This window comes from Cnephaeus nilssonii (assembly GCF_951640355.1).
Source record: "Cnephaeus nilssonii genome assembly, chromosome: 19".
Lineage (NCBI taxonomy): Eukaryota > Metazoa > Chordata > Mammalia > Chiroptera > Vespertilionidae > Cnephaeus > Cnephaeus nilssonii.
This window is the reverse complement of record NC_137090.1, coordinates 3,918,083-3,936,238: the sequence shown is the minus strand read 5'-3', so window position 1 is coordinate 3,936,238 and position 18,156 is coordinate 3,918,083. Positions and strand designations below refer to the sequence as shown.

General features: G+C 58.6%; 2 protein-coding genes across 6 annotated transcripts in view; one reads left to right on the top strand and one right to left on the bottom strand.

The window, feature by feature from the left end:
- Positions 1 to 347: 347 nt before the first annotated feature.
- NAT9 (N-acetyltransferase 9) lies at positions 348 to 4,359 on the bottom strand. Of its 4 annotated transcripts, none has more exons than XM_079797801.1 (6): positions 3,782 to 4,359; positions 2,797 to 2,906; positions 2,128 to 2,360; positions 1,470 to 1,529; positions 1,176 to 1,270; positions 348 to 1,076 (listed from the first exon to the last, which is right to left on the bottom strand). In XM_079797801.1, the coding sequence occupies exons 1-6, from the start codon at positions 4,097 to 4,099 to the stop codon at positions 954 to 956; spliced, it is 939 nt and encodes a 312-aa protein (XP_079653927.1). In that variant the 5' UTR covers positions 4,100 to 4,359; the 3' UTR covers positions 348 to 953. The 4 variants fall into 4 exon arrangements, with proteins under 4 accessions (XP_079653927.1, XP_079653929.1, XP_079653926.1 ...); XM_079797803.1 differs by having other exon boundaries at positions 2,128 to 2,271; positions 3,782 to 3,985; XM_079797800.1 differs by having other exon boundaries at positions 348 to 1,270.
- A 269-nt stretch (positions 4,360 to 4,628) lies between these two features.
- Positions 4,629 to 18,156, top strand: part of TMEM104 (transmembrane protein 104) — a 39,678-nt gene continuing 26,150 nt past the window's right edge. The window contains exons 1-8 of one of the 2 annotated variants that reach the window (XM_079797797.1): positions 4,629 to 4,767; positions 5,384 to 5,502; positions 9,539 to 9,660; positions 12,020 to 12,101; positions 12,560 to 12,656; positions 13,254 to 13,334; positions 16,725 to 16,824; positions 17,216 to 17,321. In XM_079797797.1, the coding sequence (XP_079653923.1) occupies positions 5,458 to 5,502; positions 9,539 to 9,660; positions 12,020 to 12,101; positions 12,560 to 12,656; positions 13,254 to 13,334; positions 16,725 to 16,824; positions 17,216 to 17,321 (633 nt within the window). In that variant the 5' untranslated portion in view covers positions 4,629 to 4,767; positions 5,384 to 5,457. Of the gene's footprint in view, positions 4,768 to 5,383; positions 5,503 to 9,538; positions 9,661 to 12,019; positions 12,102 to 12,559; positions 12,657 to 13,253; positions 13,335 to 16,724; positions 16,825 to 17,212; positions 17,322 to 18,156 lie in introns of both variants that reach the window. The other variant, XM_079797796.1, reaches the window with a different exon arrangement.

Below are 18,156 nucleotides of genomic sequence, written 5' to 3'. Positions count from 1 at the left end.
CTTACCCTTGAAAATGCCCTAGGTGCCCTCCAGAGTCTCTCCCACGACTGTGCTTTGAAGCCTGACTGGCTTTCCTTGACGCACTGCAGGTTATGACAGGGAGGGCCTGGGCACAGGTAGGAGTCAATGGGTGTCCCCCTTGCTCCGAGGTGGCCAGACCTGGCCCAGCTCTGTTAAGCACAGGTTGCCAGGCAGCCATGCCATCCCAAACCGGTGCCTCTGGCGCCCCCTTGTGGCCTTGACAGGTGCAGCGGCTCCCAAAGGTGGAGGGATGGAGTGGAGGGCAGGACACGGGTGCCTTCAGGAGGCCTCAAACTCAGCAGAGGGTGCTGTCCAGCCACAGGCTGTATCCAGAACTAATTTACTCAAAACTGGCTCCAAAGAAGAGAAAGGGGGAGCAAGGATTCTCACCCATTTTCCAAGCCTCCTAACAGGGCCACCCTCATTCGTTTCCTAACTTGTCAGGGCCACACCCAGCCTGCTTGCACAGGATGACAGATGAGCTGCCCTGTCGCTCCCACGCTGGACGGGACAGATGCTGCAGGTGGCCTCCTGGCAGCTCACCTCCACCCAGGCTGCGGGCAGTGAGGCACGGAGAGCTGGCCGTGCAGTGCACTTGACTCGGGCCAGGGCCGCGGCCCCAGAGTGGCACCGCTGGCCTTCCAGGAAAAGGGGAAGTCCGGCCTGATCACCAGGCTCCTCCCCAACCCCCATTATCTCCAGCTCTGCCTCTCCCCGTGGATTCATGCCGTCCACCCCAGGTTCTCAGAGTCTAAGTCCAGGTTTGGCCGGGAGGAGGGGCTCCCTGGAGTCGCTCAGCCCCACTGCCAGTCGGGGGGCGGAGGCCACGGCAAGTCCTGCCCCGAGTCTGAAGGGCCCTGAGAGGAGATCCCCGGCCTGGAGAGGGTGGCCCAGTCCGTTCACTTCCTGGTGCGGGGCTCTGGGCCGGGCTCCTAGGACCCATCTCTATAGGGCTTCTCTTCCACGTGGCTGGTCTGCTCCAGAAGCCACTGCCGCTCCGGCTCACTCATCGCCAGCCTGAGTGTCACCTCCTGGAAGACGCTGCTCACAGCCACCTGGGACAGCCAGAGGTCTAAGCTACAGCCACAAGTTCTAGCACCAGCGGGCCCCACCGCCCAGACCCAGGCTTCACCTCTGGCCAGCCTCATCCTTACCTGCTCAAAGTGAAGTTTCTGGAACATCCGGATGCTCGGTTCATTTCCTTGCCCAATTTTAGCCTCAAACTTGGTCAGACCTAGCTTGGTCACTCCTCCCAGAGGAGACCAGAAAGGGACAAGCTGCAGGGTGAAGGTCCCTCCAACACCCCCCGCCCACCTGTCCCCGTGTGCAGTGTCTTCCCCACTCCCCCGCCTGCACCTCACACCTGAAGAAGGCTCACTCCCCAACATGCACTAGCCCTCGCCTGCGGCCTGGCCACCTCTCCCCACTGTCTGCTCTGACCTCCTTACCATAGGACATCATCATGAGCGCGGCCTCGGTGCCGAAGCCCTTGCCCCTGCAGCTGGGCTCTAGGAGAAAACGACAATCATGGACACCCTGTGCCAGGCTCCAGGGCAGGCACAACACATGCGATCTCATTTAATCCTCACAATCCTGCCAAGTCCGTAAACATTATTCCCATTCTGCAGATGAGGGACAGAGGCCCACAGAAGGCAAATGACTTGCCCAAGGTCTCAGTGTGGAGACACCCAGCAACCTGACCCCAAAAGCTGACCCTTTAACCTCAACGTGCTGCCTTAGGAGGAGTCGCACAGCCTCTTAGGAGAAGGCTAAGGACCAAGAAGGACACAGAAACTGGAGGGGCTCCTCCCACAGCCTGGGAAGATGCTCCAGGGAAGATCAACTATTTTAGAGGGTCCCCCAGACCACCCCCAAAACAGGGCAGAGTGAAGTTCGAAGACCCTAAATCCAAAGGTTGGGTTCACACCTACGCATAAGACAGGAACAGAGTGACCCACAGGCTAACGGTGCCAAGTGGCAGTCTGCCCCAGCCAGGTGCTGGGCTCCCCAATGCCAGAGCCTCCCATTGAGCCCCTGGAGGTCCCTAGGCAGCCTTGGCTGCCTTAACCTTCAGCAGATCCAAGGCCCAGAAGGGAGGAAACGAACCTGCAATCATGACCTCAATCTCCCCCAAGGTGGGGTCCCCCAGATCTGTGAGGAAGAGGTTCACATCTCCCGCCATGCAGCTCTCTTCGGCGGAGCCGGGCTGGGCCTGCCACTTCGCTGCATCCAGCACAATGAAGGTGCACTCTACGGAGGGAGGCACGGGGTCATCGCCACGCCCCGTGAGGCCAGTCTTCCTCGCCACGCCAGAGAACCAACCACCAGCGTCTCGGAGTCTGGCAGGAGAAAGGCGGGCCAGAGCTTCCTGCAGCTGATTAAAAAGCCCTAAATCTGCCTCTTGCAGGAAATGGTGGCCTTCTCCAAACAGCAAGTGTATTTTCAGACAGCAGGGGACTCCAAGAAGAGCAGTAATCACACGGGGCTTGCAGGAAAGGATGTGAGGGGCAGGGCCTCAATTACAACCACAGCCCAAAATACTTCCTTTAAATCCTCCCAGGCCTGGCCCAGGGAGCGGGGGAGAGGACAAGGTGTCCGCCACAGGGACCGGCTTCAGTGGCATCCGAGTGTGAGGGTCGCAAGCACCTTTCAGGCTTTTCCCAGGTCTCTGTGCCTCAGCAGGGCTACAGCTGGGAAAGAATGGGAGGGGCCCTGGAGGCTGCCTCTGGAGTCGGCCCTCCCACTACCAGCCCAGCCCAGGGTCTCGCTTCTCACTGTCCGCATCTTCCCGCCAGCTGCGCTGCATCGCATACTCCTGCTCCAGGGTCAGCGGCTCGGAGGCTGTCAAACGCTGCAGCTCCTCTGATTTCATCCACTCGTGGTACCTGCAGGGACAGAGGGGCGGCCTTCAGCCGGCAGGACTGATTCAGGAGCACGGGATCTTGACACTGTGAGATGAAGAAACAGATGGTCGGAAGGAGAGCCCCATCGGGCTAACTCAAGGGCTCAGAGAAGACCCAAGAAAAGGCTTATCGTTGCTCCCAAGGCAGAGGGCCAGAGAAACAAGACCTAGAGGCAGGCTCGACCTACAAGAGAGCAGCAGGAGGGTTCAGTTCTATCTGTCCAGTTTCCCACCCTGTCTCTGGGGTCCGTGTGGGGGAGTGGTATAAAGCCAAACATTCCTCGAATTCCTGAGGGGAAGAATATGGCAAGCTGACCACTGCAAAGAAGGCTGGACAGACCTCCACAAAGGCTGGGCACAAGGAATCCCCAAAAAGAAAACTACAAGTAGAGAATACACCCCTACACCACCACCCTTCCAGTCTACCAGACTTTGCCAACTGCCCTCCAAACAGCCCCACCCTGCAACTCAGTCCCCGCCTTTCAAAACAGGAGACCTCAAACCACCTCATCAGCTCAGTGTATGACAAGTAACTTAAAATCTCCAAGAACAGAATATTCACTGGCACCAAAGGAATGTCACTATTTCACAATCAGGCGAGAAGACAATTTTGTTCTTACATTTAGTGTACATTAACTAATTCCTTGCTGAGAGGCCAAAAGAAGCTGAGAGGGCGAAAGGGAACAGCGGGGACGTGTGACTTCTCCCAGGGAAGTCAGAGCCCTTCGCTTCACTGTTCACTTTTTCCTGCACGAAATTACTTCTCACACCAATGCTTCTCCTCGGAGGAAAGAGCCTCTGACATTGGGGCTGCCCCTTGGAGAGCTGCCTGGCACCCATGTCGGGTGGAACGGTTACCTGGGCACATGCTCTGCGGTGTAGGGTACCAGCACCACCTTCTTCCCCAGGAGCGAGACGTTCTGATTTAACCTCATGGTAGCAGCCGGAGGGTGGGGAGGGCAAAGACTTCAGGACCCTGAGTTGCCTCCCACTTCGGGTGGGAGCCCAGGCTCTCGACTCGCTGAATGCCTCCAGGGGCCGAGGTGTCCTTTCCTTCGAAAGACTGCAGAGAACAGGGGCTGTAAGCCCTTTGCGAGAAAGGCAGCCGGCCGGCTGGCTAAAGATAGCGAAACGATCCTTGACTCGCGTCTTAAAGAGCCCAGACGGAGCTGCCATTCCTGCGGGTTCCTTCCGCCCCACCTCCCAGAACTTCGAAGCCTCCAACCCAAAGCTCCCATCACTCGCCCAGTCCTGAGACCCCGCCCCAGGATCAATTCCCAGCCCTGCCCTTCAACCTATTCCCAATCACCCTCCTGGCCCCCGGCCCTCCGTCTCCCACTTCCCAAGCCAGGTCACCAGGCCACTTGAGGGTGGGCGAACTCCAGTCCTCAGCCCCCTCCCCTATGTGCGGAGCTACAGGATACTCTCCTGAACCCTCCCCCGTACCCCAGCCACCGGGGTCCCCGGACGGCCAAGTTCACCCCCATGTCCCTCCCCCCCCCCCCCCCCCCCCACGACAGCGTCCCTAGAAGAACGTGGGAGCCACCTCTTCCAACTAGCCCCGCTTCCCGACCCGGCCGACGGGCGCCCCACCCGCACACGCTGGGCGCACACCCCGCCCACTTCCGCCACGCAGACGGCAGCCGCCGGGGCCCAATCCCGGCCCCGCCCCCACGTGGCGCCCAATCAGCGCGCTGCACCCCGCCCGAAGCGCGCGCCGGCCAGGTGGGCTCCCGGCGCCGGCGCATGCGTGCTGTGGGCGCTGGTGCGGGACAGCTGGCGCCGGCAGCTGCCCAGGGGCTGGAGGCGGCGGCCGCGGCGGCCCGGAGCGCGCCACGCTGCAGGTGAGGGGCCGCGCGCGACGGTGGGTGGGCTGGGGTGGCGCAGAGTCCGTGTTCTCTCTGGAGGGAGGAAGAAGTCGGGGAGAGGCTCGGAACGGGGGCTCTTGAGAAGAGGGGGAGGCTTGAGGGTGGGGAGCCCTACGGCCGGGAGGGCAGAAAGCCAGGTTAGGGGTTCAGGAAGTGGAGGCCCCATTAAAAAGGAGAGGCTTTGAGGCGAGCAGTTGGGTTGGAGGGCGACCTGGGAAAGCCCCCAGCCCCTCGTCCGAGGCGGAGGAGGCAGACAGTGACTTGGGCTGCCCTGTGCGGTAGTGAGCTCGCTGTTCCTGCATTAAATGGGGAGCAAGCGTCCCAGTGTGGCAAGGGGGCGCTTGTGGTGGGTGAGGCTTAGTGGCTCCGAAGGCCTCTTATGTGACTTGGGGTCTGAGCGGCATGGAGTTACGTTCCTGCCCTGCACAGCCAGGAAACACCAGGCAGGTGGGCGTCATCCGGGAGACCTTCCCTCCGGCTGCCTTGGGACCGACGTGGAGACCATGAGTGCCTGGGGGGAGGGGGGTCTGCAGACCTGCCGCCACCTCCATCGAGGTCCGTCCGAAAGCTGACGTCTGCTCTTGTGCCTTAGGGAGCCGCAGCAGCCGCCGCCCCCGCGAGGAAGAAAGTTCCGCCCCGCCGACGCTCCCTTCCTCACTTTTGGAAATGGCGGGTGAAATCACAGAGACCGGGGAGCTCTATTCTCCCTACGTGAGTTTTACTTTCAGAACCTGTTTTGCCCACATGAGTTGCCCCTGGCTTCTGAGAAGCACTCTGCTCGCTGTGGACTGGCCTGGCGCGTGCCTAGACCCTGGGGAGAGCCGGGTGGGGGGCCTCCATTCAGCAGCAGCCTTGTGTGGCTCAGTGTTAATGAGACTCAGGTTTGTTCACTTTTTTTTATATATAATATATTTTCATTGATTTCATAGAGGGAGAGAGGGAAAGAGAAATAGAAACATCAATGATGAGAGAGAATCATTGATTGGCTGCCTCCTGCACGCCCCCTACTGGGGATTAAGCCCGAAACCCAGGCATGTGCCCTTGACTGGAATCGAATCCAGGACCCTTCTGTCTGCAGGCTGCTGCTCTATGCATTGAGCCAGACCAGCTAGGGCAGGTTTGTTCACTTTTTAGATGTTGATCAGAGAGTGGTCAAGAAAACTAAATTGACTTGCCGACTCTTTGTGATCTTGACCTCAGGGCCGCTACCCCCTCCGCACTGTGCTGCCTGTCCTTCAAATGGACAGTGATGGACAGCTGTTGACTGGGTTTTGCTCATCTCAGCGGTTTGAAACTACTTGGGTTTTTAGCTGAATTTTAAGTTGCACAACTTTTATAGTCTTGGATGGCGTAAGAGGCAGAGAAAGCACGCAGACGCTTCCAGCTGCAGTTTGGTGGAGTCTGTAATTAGAACATCTAGAATGATTGATTTCTCCGTCTTGGGTTTATGTTACCCCCCCATCCCCCTAACCCCCCCCCCCCCCACACACACACACACACACTCAGTTTATCTTCTTTGTGTAATATAAGATTGGTCATGTTTACATCATGGCATGCTCTTGCCTGAATAAGTAGCTGGAGGGTGGGAATAATCAAAGGATTGACTCACATTGCTACCAGGTATCCAGGGAAAGCAGCACTGTCTTAAGTAGCAAGAGTCCTCTTTCTAGAACTTTCTTACCTAGCCTTTAACAGCCGCCCACCCTGCTTTGCACTGCCCTTCCCAGCCTGGGATGCCTGCTCTGTTCCCGTTAGCGTCCCAGCCTCTGCAGCTGTGGTGTGATGGACGCAGAGGTACCTCTGAGAACAGCTGGAAAAGCCTCCACAGCAGGGTCTTCCCGCTGGGCATGTGCCATCCGTGTGCAGCACGGAGGGAGCCTTCCTCGCCTCAGCAACGTGCCGGGGGGAGTCTTTCTTGAACTTGGAATGAACTGAGCTGTGTCCCTCTCATCTGTCCCTCTCATCAGCACACAGCCTCCTTTTGGCACCAGCAGGGAAATGTCCACACTGTCCATACAAGTCACCAGGGTCCCTGCTGCTGCTCAGAACATCAGAGAGCTTAGAGCTGAGTCATCTCTGCGACTGAGTTTGAGGAAGGAAAAAACTGATACGCTCACTTTTCTTGTGTCTCCAGCTGAAATGTCATCATTTCACATGTCAGCGTGTGCCCACAGGAAATGGGGCAGCGAACCCTGAAGGCCTCGGTGGGTTCTGCTTTTTTTAAAAAAATACGTTTTTATTGATTTTAGAGAAAGAGGAAGGGAGAGGGATAGATGGAAACATCGATAAGAGAGAAACATGCATCCAGTGGCTGCCTCCTGCACGTCCCCTACTGGGGATCGAACCCACAGCCTGGGCATGTGCCCTGACCAGGAAGCAGCAGGTGACCTCTTGGTGCATGGAATGACACTCAACCACTGAGCAACACTGGCTGGGCTGCTTTTTATACTTTTTTATCCTTCATTTCCTATGTGTTCAGGATTTTGGGGGGGCCTACTCTGGGCATTTGCCATCAACAACTTCGTGTATTCTCTTATCCTACAGGTAGGGAGAGATGGCCTGTGTTGAGAATGAGGTGGCATTACCAGGACTTAGTGGTCAGGGTATGAGCAGGAACATACCTTCTTGCTGAGGTCTCCTTCACCCCGTCATCCTGGGAGAATAGTTCTTGATCCCCTGTGAGAGCAGGATCTGGGCTCAGTGGGTAAGGAACCTTACAGAAGGATGTAGGGGACAAGGCTCCAGCCACCTGGACCACACCGGCCAGGGCAAGGGTTGCTTCTTATAAAAATGATAGAGAACAAAGCTTCCAGGAGATCAGATGTTAGGCCGTCAACAGGGCCTGGTCTGTCCGTGTCCTAGAAACCCTGCACGACGTTTAGCCCCCGTCACGTGCACCAGGGCCCACGCCGTCCCACTGCCTGGCCGTGCTGCAGCCCGACCTGCCTCAGAGTCCCTTGGCCGTACCTCCCTTCCCACCACCTCAGGCCTTTACCTGGAGGTTCTGCCCTGGCCCTGGGCGGCTCCCTCTCATCCTCCAGGTCCTGGCTTGAGTGTCACCACGAGCCCTTCCTGAGCGTCCTGTAGTTAAAGCGTTCCCGTGATCCTTTGTCACGGTGCCTGCGCCTGGCTTCTTTCCTTCGGGACGCTTCTGCGAGGCGCTCGTCACTGTTCCCCTGTTGCCTCTCCCCCCACGTGAGGTCAAGGGCCCTGTGTGTCTGGCTCGGTGTCCTCGCCCCAGCTCCCAGCACAGAGCCAGGCCCACGGGAGGCTCTGGGAAGTGGCTGAGTAGACGAGAGAATGAGCAGAACTGAGCTAGCTAAGGGCTCATCCCCGCACTGGGATGTACCAGCCTCGGTGCATTGAAGTCAGCCAGCGAAGGGAAAACCGGTGTGTCATGGACACGCAGAGTAACTTGTGCAAAGCCAGCTCTGGGAACTGCCCTTTGGGAAGGCCAGGTGGGCTGTGTGTCCTGTCTCACTCGGCCGCCACCCTCGGGTTCTCGCAGTCCCCCCGTGCCAGGGCTCCCAGCGGGGTGTCACACGGCAGTGTGTGGGATCCAATCAGGCACTGTGGAAGGCGAGCCAAACTTGTTTTCATCCTTCTGGGATCTGTCCACAAGATCACATGGAGAGAACGATGCTTAAGCCTGGCTGGTGTGGCTCAGTGGTTGAGCACTGAACTATGAACCAAGAGGTCATTGGTTCAATTCCCGGTCAGGGCACATGCCCAGGTTGTGGGCTCATTCCCCAGTGGGGACTGTGCAGGAGGCAGCCAATCAATGATGTTTATATCTCTCTATCCTTCTCCCTTCCTCTCTCAAAATCAATAAAAACATATTTTTTTTAAAAAAAGATAATGATGCTTAAAACCAATGAAACTGTCAGACTCATGTCAGAGAGAACCTGAGCGAGGTCCCCGCCGCCCGCTGAGGGTTCCTGTCCTGAGGCTGTGTGCCAGGCCCAAGGCGGGAGGAATAGTTGTAATTAACGGAGCTGGAGCCGGGTTGGCGTGAATTAGAGTTGAGTTTAAACCCTGACGTCAGTGACCCTGCGCTTGCACCGAGGTTGGTGGCCAGGGACTAGCAGGAATGGGGAGCGGCTGCAGGTGGGCGCAGGGTTCCTTTTTGGGGTGATGAGGTGGAATTAGATGGTGATGCTGGTTGCACAACCTCATGAATATACCGAAAACCACTGAACTGGGTGTTTTAAAGGGATGGATTTCGTGGCATGTGAATTCTATCTCAACTTTTTTTTAAAATCCCTAAAGTTCGTGTGGGGAGGAAGACAGGGAAGGGGAAGCAGCAGGAATGTCGGGGTCCCAAAGGACGGTGGCAGGAGGGTGGAAAGGAGGCCTGGGCCGCGTGCCCGGCGAGCTAGGAAAACTGGAAGACCACGGTCTGGTTGGGCAACGAGCTGACATCTGTGACGCAGCTCTGGATCGTGTGAAATGATGCGAGGTGGGATGGCGGCGGCAAACATGGAGCATAAAACTGATCGTCGGAGACACTGGAGAGGATCGATGGGATGTGGGGCTTCGGTCATCCAGGTGTGGGCGTCTGGTCCCCAACATCCGGGTACAGAGCAGGCCTGGTGAGCACCTGGGCGGCATGCTCCCTCCTTCCGCCTCCCTGTCTGGAGGGCCTCCTGGCCGCCGTGGTCGTGCTGCCCCTGGGTCGTCCTTGGGCGCCGTTGCGGGGAGAGGTTAGTTCATGTCCGGGCTTGACTGTCGCTTCTGTGTGTCGCAGGTTGGACTGGTGTACATGTTTAACCTCATCGTGGGCACCGGCGCGCTCACCATGCCCAAGGCCTTTGCCTCTGCCGGGTGGCTTGTCAGCCTCTTCCTGCTGGTGTTCCTGGGCTTCATGAGGTAAGAGGCTGCCACTCGGGGCCGGGGCCAGGGCCGGGGCAGAGCTGAGCAGCTGCCCAGGAAGCGCAGGGAGGTGGGGAAGTGTCCTTGGGGGCAGGAGGAGGTCGGTGATGAGTCTTCAACAAGGTGGCTGGGGGAGAGGGCAGGGGACAAAGGTCTCGAGTGCCTCGTCAGGTGGAGCCGCTGCACAGCCCTGACCAGCTAAACAGGAGACTGGAATGTCTCACGTGGTTCCTCCTGGCCGGGGCCTCCCCTCATGTACGTTCTTGAGAAAACAGCACCGCGCCGCAGGAAAAGAATATGACCGTTGGTGAAGGTGCCGGGGAAATCAGTTTGGGATTTAGAGTTTGCTTAAGACAGTTCACGGAGGAAGCGGTAAACACACGGCGCACGCGTAGCCGGGTGTGGCCCTCACCTGCCTCGTGCCCGGCAGCACCCAGGGGGCCGGCGCCCTCCAGCCTCCCGGGGTCCTGCTCCCGGAGCCGCGTGTGGGACGCAGGCAGGCAGGTCTGACGCCGGTTAGCCCGTGCCCAGGCTGCTGAGGGGTTCAGAACTAAGCCCTCTCCCCCGGGGAGGAATCCACAAGCTCTAAAAGAGAGGTGGGAGGCACCACCTGTAAACACCCCGGAGACGTGACACCAGGGGTTCTCAGGTGCTGGAACCCCGCTGAGCAGCACGGAGCCCTGCCCTGCACTCTCCTTTCTGGGGGAGACAGGCAGTGAGGAGTAAGATAATAAAATAAGTAAGCCACAGAGCAAGTTAGAAGGTGATGCAGTAATAAGGAGACAAAACCCCACAAACACAGTGTGGGGAGGCGGGTGATCACAGTTTCAGGTCGGTGCTCAGGGGGTCATGGAGGGCGGCATTTAAGCAGATGGCAAGGAGAGAGGAGTGGAAGAAGGAAACATCGGTAGTTGAAGCCGACTGAGACCTTGAAGAGGCTCAGAGGGGGAGGAAAATGCCCAAGTTTCCGTTCGTTCGTGCGTTTTCTTCAGGGTGGTTTGGGGGCCAGCCTTGGTGCTGTTGGCTCATAACTGTGCTGTGAGCCTCGGCAGCCGAGAGCCCTAAAGCCTTGTCCTTCTGTGACTCCGCTGTCCCCGCCAAAGGCCCTTCAGCACCGGCAGCCGTCTGAGTGGGAGTGATTATTGGGGGCCCCGGGTAGGGGCCACCATGCCCCCGCCTTGCTCACCCCATTTATAGTTGAACATGATCAACGAGTTGGCTTTGTGCAACCGTGAGAAGCCTCTTCACGCCTTAATTAAGATTGATTTTAGTTTTACTTCCAAAAAGAAGGGAAAATCTAAAGCCTTAAAATGGTCACTTAGGCAGGATAATGAGAAACCGTCCTAGATGCCGAGCCGGCTGCCGCACCGCCCCCCACCTCCCCGCCTCCCCGAACCTGGAGTGGGTATGGATTTAACTCCTATCGCACCTGCCACCTGACTGCTGGGCTGAGCAGTCCGCCTCGGGCAGGTGGCCGCACTCGGAGGGCTCAGGGTCCAGTCCAGCGGCAGAGCCGTGCTGTCCAGGTGGCGGCGGCAGGGACAGAGCCCTCCCTCGGGTCTGGCGGGAAGGCAGCCTCCCCGTGCCTCCTGCCGACAGAAGCATCCGTGCGTCCCAGCTGTCGTCTGGGCCTCTCCGGTTTCTTTGCGAGGAAGAGAAAGGGTGATTTGTCACTGTGGTCTGACTTCTCGGCAGCTGTCTGGTGCCGCCTCCCAGCCTCCCTTTTGATTGAGGCCATAAAAACGCAAGCTTATTTTCCTGTTAGCCAGGTTATTAGGAAAGTCAGAACGCACCACCCCAGAAAGGGCGGCGAGGACAGGCTCCAGAGCCAAGCGATCCTTTTCAATTATCCTGCCTGTGCTCCGTCCTCGGCGCGTGTCATTGGGACTTGACCGCTTGCCTGTGTCCCGGCAAGGAGCGTGGAGGCTGCCTCTGCCCTTCCCGGCACCCTCCCGGCCCGTGAACCTGCCTCCTCTTCCTGACCTGGAGCACCAGGCGGGGCCGGCCCTCCCCCATTCCCCCAACAGGCCCCTTTTTGGTGTGCGGTACTGCATGGCCCTGTGTGGCCTCTCCCGTGCATCGGAAACACCTTTTACATGGGGTCGGGGACATCGAGGCAAGCACACGAGGCAGCCCGTGTACACACACACACACACACACACACACACACACACTTTTGATCAGGCCAGACCCATCCTGAGAGTTTCCCAGGAAACGGCTCCAAGGAGGGTCAGTGCTTCGGTCTGGTCAGGTTGTTGGTCCCGTCAGGCCTTTGAAATGACTTTTCCTTTTTCTTTGTTCCTCCTCCAACCCTCCTGCCTGCCTTTGGCGATTAACGCGTGGCCTTCCCCTGCAGCTTTGTGACCACGACCTTTGTGGTGGAGGCCATGGCCGCGGCCAACGCGCAGCTCCGCTGGAAGAGGATGGAGAACCGCCAGGTGCGCCCGCTGCCCTCGCCTCTGGGCAGGGCCTCCGTCCACTTGTGTGCCACTCACTGGCCAGGCCTTTCCCTCCCGATGCGTGGAGGACCCGTGTCCACAGCGCTAGGAGGGACCCTGCCCCAGAGCAGAAGCTTAGCAGCCACCTAAGCTCACAGAACGCCTGCAGCCTCTGCCCTTTCCAGTTTGCCTCCCGGGTCCGTCCCCCCGCCACCTTGACCTGGCTCAGTCCCGCTGAGCATCTGCACCAGGATCTGTGCCTTGGCCTTGGACCCGACGTCCGAGTGTGCCTGCACCTTCTAATGTGACAGAGTGGACGTGTCGAGAGCTTCCCAATCCGATACCTTCCAGAAAGAAATAACAAAGGAGGCAGGTGCTCCGTGGTCACGGGGTTTCCTGCAGTAACGGACTCCCTTTCCTTTGCCTGCTCCCCTCCTCCCTGTCGCACCCCGTCCTAGGAAGAAGACGACGACAGCTCCTCCACAGCCTCTGACAGTGACAGTCTCGTCCAGGACAACTACGAGCGGGCAGAGAAACGGCCCATCCTCTCTGTGCGTAAGTCCCGGGTTCCTGGCCAGCCTGCGCTTCCCCGTGGCCACAGGGTCCCTTTCCCCATGGAGAGGACTGGGGGAGTCTCTGCAGAGACCCCGTGGCCCTTCTCGCCTGCAGGTGGCTCCTGGGAAGGCTCCGGAGTCCAGGACCCAGGCTCCCCCCTGCAGGCTCAGCACTTAGTAACACTTGCAGCTTGGGCAAGTTGCCTAACCTGGGCACCCCAGCTTCCCACCTCTGCTGCGTTGTGGAAATAATGAAATACCTGTGTCAGTGCTGGTGCACACTGAAAGTGCGAGTAAATCTAGGGTCTCTGAGTTCTCTCCTTCCTCCCATCCCACTACACACACACACACACACACACACACACTCACACACTGGCACTGCACATGCCCAAGAGTCTGATCTCTGCTCTGGCCGAGCAAGGGCTAAGTGTCCCCCTTCTCACTCCACGACCAGCATCCCCATGAGATCCCTTTCTAGATATTTCGAACAATAAGCAACGCGGGGATTTCATTATTCTGGAGAATTCTGAGCTCCGTAGCCCCTTCTAGAAGCCAAGTGAACCGACCTCCTCCTCTTCCTTGTCCTCTGGCTCCACAGAGAGACGCGGATCTCCGAACCTTTTTGAAATCACAGACCGGGTGGAAATGGGACAGATGGCCTCCATGTTCTTCAGTAAAGGTATACGTTATTTCCAAGGTGGGCGAGGGAGGGGGAGCTAGCACTTCCTACTGACCCCGGTGCTTGGAATGTGGGTCCCACCTGGACAGTGGGGTGGGACAGGCGATGGGAGGAGCGATGGCTGACCGGCTCCCAGTGCTCCGAGGAGCCAGCTTGCCGAGAGACCCGGGCGGCTTCAGGTGGTTTCCTTGGATTCCTCTTCTGTCGTCGGCGTTAGGAATAGAGAGGCGGCCGCTCATCTCCTGCTGGACATAGAGGTCGGCGGTCCTGAGCAGCTGCCCAAGGAAGGGGACCCACGGCGGCCGGCTGGTCACCTTGTGCCTCTTGCTTGATTGCCTCTGACTTGTCTCTCTGCTTCTGGACTCTTCTGTGTAGAACCACACAGAGCAGGAGGCTTTGCTGCGTGTGTTTCTGTCGCTTCCCGGTGGCCAGCAGAGGGCGCTAGGAGCCCGCGCACAGGGCTGCTGTCTGGGATCTGAGCGTCTTAGGACCTCTCCCCACTCGCTACCTGTGCAAGTCTTGGGATTCCCGGCCCTTCCCTTTCGGGGGCTTGGCTACAAGCTGACGGGATCCAACCGAGCTCAGGCGCTGGCTTGTTGGGTGTTTTCACCGAAACATCTTACACCTCCGTGGCAAATCTTGTTCCTTCGGAAGAGGAGCAGTGTAAGAGTTTCGTTTTCTAATGCTCAGACCTGTTTTTCCTTCGTCGAGTCAGACACATCTGAAATCCTTGCCTTTGCAGGTCCCCTGGGAGGTTTTCTGCCCCTTTGCCGGAGCCCCTGGGTGCAGAGCGGGGCATCCCCCCCCCCCCCCCCCCCCGTTCTTTTCCGTTTTGAACGTGGCTGTATAACTTAGAGCTGGGGTGGGGGTGGGGCTGTAGAAGCTGGAAGCTTCTTGCTGCTTTTTAGGACATTGCGTGTTCTCTATCCCACTGGTGGTGTGATTGGACTGTCTAGTCCTAAAGATTGTCATCAGCAGGCAAAGGTGGCCCGAGCGTCTGCTCCCATCCCCCGTGCCAGCCTCACGGAGGGTTTCCAGGATTCATGAAAACCAGATCGGTCGTGTCTGCCCACTTCTGTGTCGATTTGTTCCATTTCTGCCTCTCCCCACCTCACTAGACTAAGATAAGAGATCATAATTACGTCTCCCTGGGAACCATACGCGGTCTCCTTCCAAATGCAAGCTTTTGAAATAAAATGCACATTAGAGCCCGGCCGGTGTGGCTCAGTGATTGAGGGTCAACCTGTGAACCAAGAGGTCAGGGTTCAATTCCTGGTCATAGCACAGACCCGGGTTGCGGGCTCAATCCCCAGGCTGGGGGTTGTGCAGGAGGCAGCCAGTCAATGATTCTCTCTTATCCTTGATGTTTTTTTCTCTCTCTCTCTCCCTCTCCCTTCCTCTCTGAAATCAATAAAAATATGTGTTTTTAAAAGCACATTGGAGGGCAGACACTTACCTTTTAAACCTCCTTTCTGGTTTGCGTGTTTTGTAGTCGGCGCTGATTCCTTTACGAATTCTAGGACCTCGCGGTTTGGTTTTGTCTTCCCGCCCCGTGCGCTAGGCTCCTGGTTCACCTCAGCTGAGTAGGAAGTCAGCACATCCGTGTGCGAGCAGCGCCCACTTAGAGGACGCCGTCTCCGTCGGCTCCGGTGTCCACTCGGCAGCGCCGTCTGGGCCGGACCACCCTTTGTCAGGGGCCTATCCTGTGCGTGTCGGGTGCCGAGTAGCGTTTCTGCCCTCTGCACACTAGTTGCCAGCAGCACCTCCCAGTTATGACATCGTCAGATGTCCCTAGTAGGGGTTGCGGGACAAAGTTCCCCCCGCCCCCCCCCCCCCCCCCCCGTTGAAAACTACTGCTCTGCTCTATTCCCAACCTACAGGTTGTCACCTACCACCCTCACCAAAGGCCGCCACCCCCCACCAAAGGCTGCCACCCTCCTCAAAATGAGTCCCGCCTCACCTCTTGTCGTTAGGAATGCCAGGCCTCGTCATTGCTGTCCTCTCAGGAAATTCATTGATCTCCCAACATTTTGTGTCTAACAATGAAATTTATTGATCAGGGAGGGCCAGTGGCAGTTTATAAACAGAGCTGACCCCGGATTCTGTGGCAGGTGCAGGAGAGGCTGGGGTAGGAGGGTCCTCCCTGCAAAAAGACAAGCTGGGGCACCGGCTGTCCTTGGAGCCTGGGTGTGAGTGGCAGGCAGACCGCGGGGGCCACTGAGCTTGGACAGTGAGGCTGTCTGAAGCCTCCTGGGCTCTTTCAAGGTCTGTTTTTTCCTGGTCTTTCCCCCCCCCCCCCCGCCCCCGCAGACTCCTAGGAGCAGAGCTGACCTCAGATGGCCCAGGAGGAGCATGTCCCGGCTTTCCCCTGGGGGCCCCGGAGGCTTTTCTGAGCCACCGGCATCAGGAGGGGGCTGTCACTTCATTTTTCTGTTCCCCGTGAAGCCAGCCGCTTGAGATCAGTAACATCAAAATGAGCCGTCAGTCTGCACGGAGGGTTGAGACGGCTGTCGGGCTGTGACCCTGGGGCTGCAGGGCCCAGGCCTTCCCTCAGCGTCTTTATAGCTGGAGGCACAGCGGGCGCTGAGCGCTGGTGGGGTCCTCACTGTACAGGACTGGAGGCCGTCGGGGTGCTGGGAAGTGAGACCAATGGGATCAGGACCAGAGCCTGCCCTCCCAGCTGCAGGACGGGAGACCAGGGTTCACCCCTGCACAGAGAGCCCCATGCGCCCTGCCAATGCCAGCATCCTCCCTGGCCACGCCTCATAAGGAGAGTGGCCCACCTGGCCCACCGCTCCTGCTGCTGCCTCTCCCAGCACCTCTCCTCGCACGCCTGGCCCCGCCCCCGCCCCCGCCCCTCCCCCTCCGGGGCTTGGCCATCGGTCTTTGGAAATCGAGGGCTTTTACCCTCTCAATTGTAGCTTTAGAAGCTGGGCCTTCTGTTCCCTTCTCTGCTTTTCAGTTCCTTGGTAGCCGTCTTCTGTCTTAGAGCCTGGGCTTGGCTGTAAAGGGGGCCCTGGCCCAGGGGCCTCACCCAGGACATCTCTTCCCCTCCCCTCCTTCCCCTCCCTCTCCTCCCTCTCCACCCCTTCCCCAGAAACCCTGTCCGGAGCCTGAAGGTGCCTCTGGTTCCTCCCCAGCCAGCCCACGCCTCTCACTCACCTGGCGCCTCCAACCTTCCCACCTCACTCAGCCCCTCTCGGGCGAAAGTTGTGAGCAGATGTGTCTCCTGCCTGCATTCCAGTGTAGCTTTGGGGTCGTTTTCTCATTTCTTTTGGAGAGAACGGGAGCCAGGAGGACCAAACGCTATGGGAGGGGTAGAAGCTGAGTCCTCCGAAGAGAATGCAGGCGTTCCTGGGGCTGCCTGACCGGTGACTTTGTTCCCTCCAGTGGGGGTCAACCTGTTCTACTTCTGCATCATCATCTACCTGTACGGGGACCTGGCCATCTACGCTGCCGCCGTGCCCTTCTCCCTCATGCAGGTGTCCTGGTGAGTGTCCCCCCCGTGTCTCCACGTGGGCTTCCTGGGGCGGTCAGGGCAGCGTTCTCAGGGTGGAAACACAACACCGAGTGAACCCGTCAGCACGACCCAGCCAGCTGTGCATGCTGTCCTTCAGAGACCCACTGCACAGCTGCCCCCTGCCCTGCCCCATCGGGAGGTGACTGGGAGCCCCCTGGGGGTCCTGACGGTGCGACAGGAACGAGTGATGCGTGCCCTGAAACCCAGGAATACGCCGTTTGTGGAGAGTCAGATTGTTGGACCAAAAGCAGCTGGGGGGGAGTGGGGGCTCAGTGGTTGCTGGTGATTAACAATGTGACCTTCTGTGTGCTTCCAGCCAAGCAGGAGGGCCACTCTGAGCCACTGTTCTCTTTATCAGCAGCGCCACCGGCAACGACTCCTGCGGGGTGGAGGCCGACACCAAGTACAACGACACGGACCTGTGCTGGGGGCGCCTGCGCCGAGTGGACGTCTACCGCATCTACTTGGTGAGTGGCCTGGCGCCTGCCCGCGGCAGAAAGCGGATCGTGTCACTAAGACTCTGGCCCCCGAGGGTCCTGGCAACCAGGCCTCCGTCATATGTGGTCCAGAGTTGGCATTCCGATCATTGCCAACTCCGCGGCGGCGAACGTAGCTCGGGTTTTGAGGGGCAGTCTGAGCAAAGCCCCGTCGGAGTGAGTGCCAGGGCGACTTTTCTGGAGGCGTCCATGCTCTGACCTCCCTCCTGGCCAGCCCAGGAGCATCCGGTGGACACCAGGTTTCCCGCGGGCAGGCAGGACTGAGCCATGCTAACTGGCTCTCCAGGGGGACCCCGAAGGCTTTTCTGAGCCACCAGCCTTCCCTGCCATCTGAGCTCCCCGTCTTCCCTGCTCCCCGCTGGCTTCCCTGCTCCCCGCCCCCCGCCGACAAGGGAAGATGATGAATCTCCAGGCTCCTTCTTGATTGCTTTGTGCCACGGGCAGGGGCGGAGGGGAGGAGAAGTAATAAGATACAAAACCAGACAGTTATTTATCTCTGCCTGCTTTGCGGGCGGGACTCAGCAATGTTTCTCTTTGCCTTTTGCAGTATCTATTAATATTCTGCTTCCTCTTGGTCCTCAGCCCTGACACAAATTTAGGTGTGCTAGGTGACACACAGTTTGACACGTGGCCACTTAGCTGATTTGGAGAGAGCTGAGCAGTTCGGGGAGCTGGCCTCTTAACTTAATTACGCCGATCCTGGCGAAGGGTTGCGCAGGCCCTGCCAGCTGTGTCGTTCGGGTCTGAATTCGTTAGCCCCCGGGGCTGCTGGGTGGTTGTCCTGCCTTCCCCACCCCCAACCCCA